Genomic DNA, 5434 nt, shown 5'->3' on the forward strand with positions numbered 1-5434 from the left:
TCAGATTTTTCTTTAATTCCGGAATATGCCTAGTTTCACTCAAAACTAGACGTCCTCCACCTGAGATGTTCATAGTCACAATTCCTTTCCCAACAATTGGACACATGTGGCCGTTTCCCACAACCACTTGTCCAAAATCTCCACTAGCATAATCATCAAATATGTCTCTTTGCGAGGTGCAATGAAAAGAAGCGCCAGAATCAATAAACTATGTATCTGTTGTCAAGTCAAACCCTGCAGACAAACACAAGTTATCTAGTAAAGATTTATCGCTAACTACATTAGCACCTTGATTCTCATCTTGCTGCTTCTTTTTGTAGGCTTCACATTGAAACCTCCGGTGTCCGGTTTTGTGACAAAACCAACACTCATCTTTTGAAACCTGTCTCTTACCCCTTGATTGTGATCTGCCACGACCGCTGAAATTTCCTCTACTTTTACTTCTTCCACGATTCTCCACTGCAAGTGCCGTTGAAGATGTAGATGCAGAAAAATTATCTCCACCTGAGACTTTCCTTCCCATCTCTTCATCCATGATACTACTCACAGCATCATCAAGAGTTAAATCACCTTCATGGTGCTCGAAATTCCCTGCACTTGTGGTATTGTAGCTTTTTGGAAGAGAACATAAAAATAATAAAGCTTGAAGCTTCATATCTAAATTTATGCCTGCGGATTCCAATTGACCCGTGACCTGCGTGAAACTATTAATATGCTCGCCACAAAACCTCTATCGATAACTTCATATTAACCAGTTTCTTCAGCAAAAATACCTGATTTGATGTGGATGGCTTCTCAAAAATATTTGTTAGAATATCCATGGCTTCTTTTGCAGTTTTTGCTTTTGCGATGTGATACCCTGTCTTTTCCGTCAACCTTAGACGAATCGCACCTAACGCCTTTCGATCAAGAATTTTCCATCCGGCTTCTGCTATCGGATCCACTTCCGCCATCTCGGGTTTCCAACCCTCAAGTGGTGCATGGAGATCTTTTTGATAAAGATAATCCTCTATTTGTAGTTTCCACCATCCGAAATCCTCTCCATTGAACTTATCGATTTTGATTTTATCTTCTGCCATCATGTTTGCTTTCAATCGAACGTCACCGAAAAACCCTCGATGTTCTCGATTAGCCAACCTAGGCTCTGATACCAGTTGTTACGAAATCGCACGTCGATTCCAGAAAAATAATGCTCGCAAACAATTCACCAAACAGAATATAGTAATAAAAGAGCAGAATCAGATGAACACGTCAGAAAATTTGTTATCGAAGTTCACCCAAACTTGGGCTACGTCTCCGCGCAGAGGCACTCTGCGAATCCACTAGACTTCGAAAAGTTGGAATACAACGACGATCTTCTCTCAAGATCGGGGCACAAAGAGATTGAAAACTCTCATCAAGAAAAACTCACTTTTTCTTCTTTCTTTTTTTTCTTGCCTCTCTATTTCCTTTTTCAGCGTCTTGACGGCTAGGGTTTTGCCATCACTAATATATAGGTACCACTTTTAACCTAAAAGGAAATCTAATAGAAAAGACAAAAAAGCCCCTAAAAACAAATATTTGGCTTTATCTATAACAGTTTGTTTCTTCTTTGGAGCGTTGTGTCATATTATTTGGAATAACAAGAACAACATTCTCTTTAGAGAACAACCTCTTTCTGTCTTGGCTATGAAGAACCATCTCTTTAAAGTGGTCAGAAATAAGGCCATCACTTTTAGGAATGTCGAAGATAACTTCAGAAATAGAAGGTTGCAGTGGAACTGGGGCATTGACCCGGTCATCTTTTCTGGGGATCATTAGCTGCCTTCCTTTCAGCTGGTGCGTCTTGATTAAGGACTTTGGTGCAGCAGCTTTTGCTGCTTGCTGAGGATGTTCTTCCCCCTACCCGAGGGCGGTTTGTATCTGTTCACCAGTTTGTTCATGCCATGCTTTTCCTTTGTGTTGTTTGGGTTGCCACGATTGTGGCCTTTACATCCCGGCATCCCTCCACTCATTATGATCTATTGTTTTGAGTGTGGTTTTGATGGTGTGATCTTATGTACAATTGGTCTTTGCTCATTATATTTATTACCTTTCACCAAAAAAAAAACATGAGCATAGTGTACACCGTACATTTGGGACTTTACATTTCCATCGCCCATTCAAGATATCATATGCTGCGTTATCTTTCTTGATCTTGAAGACCGTCCTGTCGACGAGGAAAGTAGGATCGCGTGATGTCATCGAAGAGAGATGCTGGGAGAGAGGTCAGATGTGTTGACTGTGTTTGATGGGTATGAAGATCCGAGAGTCTACTCGGATCAAGCAGCAATCGGAGTTTTCTGTCTTTTTGAAATTTGGTGAGGTAAATCGGGGTTTGTCCGGAGGGTGGTGGAGATCAGAGGCTCCGATTGATAATATGGTCATGATGTCCGAGGCGATAACATTATGGGCAATCCTTTGAAAAATTGCCAGTATACACTGCTGAGAATCCCAGGACTAGAAAGAGACTGAATGGTTTGTTGCAATAGTCAGGTGCTGCTGCATCCAATGACTAGCCTAAGGTTCGCTTCGGAGAAGACTTATTATATAATTCATACGTGGATGATCAAGATATTCATGGTTTAATCAATTGTGATATGGGACTCATGTGCTCCACCTAGTAATATGTTTGGTCTAATGTTAAAACAAAGATATAAAAATGGGTTTCTCAATATGTACTGACCAAACACTTTCTTCGGCATGAAATACAACTTGATATAATACAACGTGATTTCTAAAACTTGATATGACCTATAAACATACGGCTTAGATTGACAGGAAAAAGAAAATGACTCATCACAAACTCTATGGTGATCGCATTGTCCAAATTTTGCACATTTCCTTGATGATGCCAGCATTCATTTCTCATGAATTTGAATGTACCATTCCAGCAACTTTATAGTAATTCGTTAGGCAAGCGCGGGGCTAGTCTTGGGTTGCAAACATCTCACTTTGTGACCGCCACAAGGCATATGTAATCAAACAAACATCGACAAATGAGGGACATTGAATCCCCAACGCATCGATCACAAAACAGACATTGTGAATGTTCGAAGGTCGATGTTCTGGAATAAGAGGAACGATTAGTCAAATGGAGAAATTAAGTAAAAACATGCCTTTGTGTTGGGTGTCCTAAACAAGAAGTTTTACCTTGCTCGTAAAGCCTCAACAATGTAAAGTTGTGAGCCAAAGGTTAAAAAAAATACCTAACAACGGCAGAAGCAAAGTGAACGAAAGGAGAATGTCGCTCAAAGAGAGAGAGAGAGAGATAGAGAAGGGACTGGCATAGAAGGACCAAAGTGAGCTAAGCTTGATTTATTTATTAAATGGGTTAAAGGTGGGTTTATAACATATCGAGTTAAACCTATTATGATTCATTATCTTAAGTTAGAAGTGACCCTTATGCATGCGTGCATACATACATGCATACATACATACATACATACATACATACATACATACATAGTTTAGAATATGAATTTGTGACTCATTTTGACAGTCGTATCATTAAGGTATGGACATTGTCTATTCCCTAAACATGCTAAGGAGATAAGCCCAATCATTAAAGATCAAAGTGACCTTATCACGTATTGACTATTGATTGGTAGGCAGTCCTGCATCACGAAAAGTCTAAATGGCGTGACCTAAAGATAAGAAGTTTGGCAACATCTTAGCTTTAATGTGAGGAAGATAAAGATAGTCGATATAGAATGTCAAAGATCAGACATGTACACCGATTATCTCTTGATTGGGGTCGGGCGGCAGCGGAAGCTATTTTCAGGTGCACGATTTCAATTCAAAAGAAGGAACATCATGGAAAATCTACCGTTTCGATCAATTTAGGTTGCCAAGTCAAAGGAAACCACCCTCTTTCTCTGGCCTTCGTGAAGGATATATGAACCCAACCTTTCCCAAATACCGATCCAATTCCTTGAATTAAGAAACAATCAAAACATGCAGTCCTTGCAGAGGAAACTAATTCTCGCGCTGCTTGCAGTTTTCATCTTCCCTCTCTGCTTCGCTCCAAATGAAGCGGCGAACGCGGCAAACACTTTGTGCTGGTCCACGGGGCGTGTCATGGCGCGTGGTGCTGGTACAAGGTGGCAACCTTGCTGAGATCATCCGGTCACAACGTCACAACGATCGATTTGGCCGCCTCTGGCATCAACCCGATTCAAGCTAGCTCACTCCTTTCGATTTCCGACTACTTCAAGCCCCTAAGAGATGTCATGGAAGGTTTATCTCGCATGAGCAAGTGATCCTTTTAGGCCACAGCTTTGGTGGATTGGCTCTTTCTCATGTCATAGAGAGATACCCAAAGAAAATTGCAGTTGCTGTATTTGTCATTGCCTTGATGCCTGGTCCGATACTTAATATCACTATGGTCTATGCTGAGGTATGCTAATTTCGAATCGGTATGATCACTGATGCAATTTTCTCTATTAGATTTCAATTTATGTGACACAATACTAGCGAAATAATAAGTACATACACTACCTAAAACGAATCAATTCTGTGGCATTTATTCTATTTGGCAACTTTTCCTTATAATTTTATTATCATGAAAAGTCAATTCTAATAAAAAAAAGCAGTTATATCCTCAATTGACCACTGTGATGACTTCTCTGCTGTTCCTTGTGTCCGAAGTCGTCGAGAAGGACGGGTTCTCTAGGAGACATCCACTATAGCTATGACAAATGGGCCAAACAACCCGCCGACCGCCTACACACTCGGCCCAATGTTCTTGGCCTCGAGGGCCTATCAACTCAGCCCGATTCAGGTACCTCGGAAATTCTCAAAATCAATCAAATTGGAGCTCCTCTTTAATAAAAACAACTTCTTCTTTTTCCCTTCCTGTAGGATTGGACGTTGGCCAACACGCTAATGAGACCGCAACGCCTGTTCAACGACGAGGACATGACGAGGGAAATAACGTTGTCCGAGCAAAATTACGGGTCTGTCCGAAGGGTTGCTGTCATATCCGAGGACGACAAGCTAATAGACAAGGACTTCATGCTGTGGATGATCGAGAGGAACCCACCGGACCAAGTGCTGGAGGTGAAAGGTTCAGATCATATGGTCATGATGTCCAAGCCTATGCGACTGCTCGCCCTCCTTCAGCACATTGCCAATATTACCCATTACTAATATGTTTCAGGTCCGACATATTCTTGCCTAGCGTTTATTTTTCTGGATGCCAACCAGATCTCCGTGATCCGTTCTTATTAGACCAATGAATAATTGACTCATTTCTAAACCCATAAAGATAATTTGGGCATAAATGAGTTTAAACATAATATGATTATTAATAATTTGGAGAATTTAATTGATTTAGAGAATTAAGAATACTTCGTCACTTCCAAACGATGGTGTACATAAGGCAATAGCATGATCAATGAGCTATAAAGATAAC

General features: G+C 40.7%; 1 protein-coding gene across 1 annotated transcript; it reads left to right on the top strand.

The window, feature by feature from the left end:
* Positions 1-1720: 1720 nt before the first annotated feature.
* Positions 1721-5169, top strand: LOC104420529 (salicylic acid-binding protein 2). Its single transcript, XM_039302483.1, has 4 exons — positions 1721-1818; positions 4055-4257; positions 4329-4417; positions 4882-5169. Exons 1-4 carry the CDS (start codon positions 1721-1723, stop codon positions 5167-5169), a joined length of 678 nt encoding a protein of 225 aa, XP_039158417.1.
* The last annotated feature ends 265 nt before the right edge of the window (positions 5170-5434 follow it).

The sequence above is a fragment of the Eucalyptus grandis genome, chromosome 9 (genome assembly GCF_016545825.1).
Source record: "Eucalyptus grandis isolate ANBG69807.140 chromosome 9, ASM1654582v1, whole genome shotgun sequence".
Lineage (NCBI taxonomy): Eukaryota > Viridiplantae > Streptophyta > Magnoliopsida > Myrtales > Myrtaceae > Eucalyptus > Eucalyptus grandis.

Bases quoted from the DNA above. Each gene is read 5' to 3' on its own strand.
- LOC104420529 (XM_039302483.1), top strand. From the start codon at position 1,721: ATGTCGAAGATAACTTCAGAAATAGAAGGTTGCAGTGGAACTGGGGCA. The intron at 1,819-4,054 runs GTGCGTCTTGAT...CTCCAAATGAAG, and splicing joins AGCTGCCTTCCTTTCAGCTG to CGGCGAACGCGGCAAACACT. The intron at 4,418-4,881 runs GTATGCTAATTT...CCCTTCCTGTAG, and splicing joins TCACTATGGTCTATGCTGAG to GATTGGACGTTGGCCAACAC.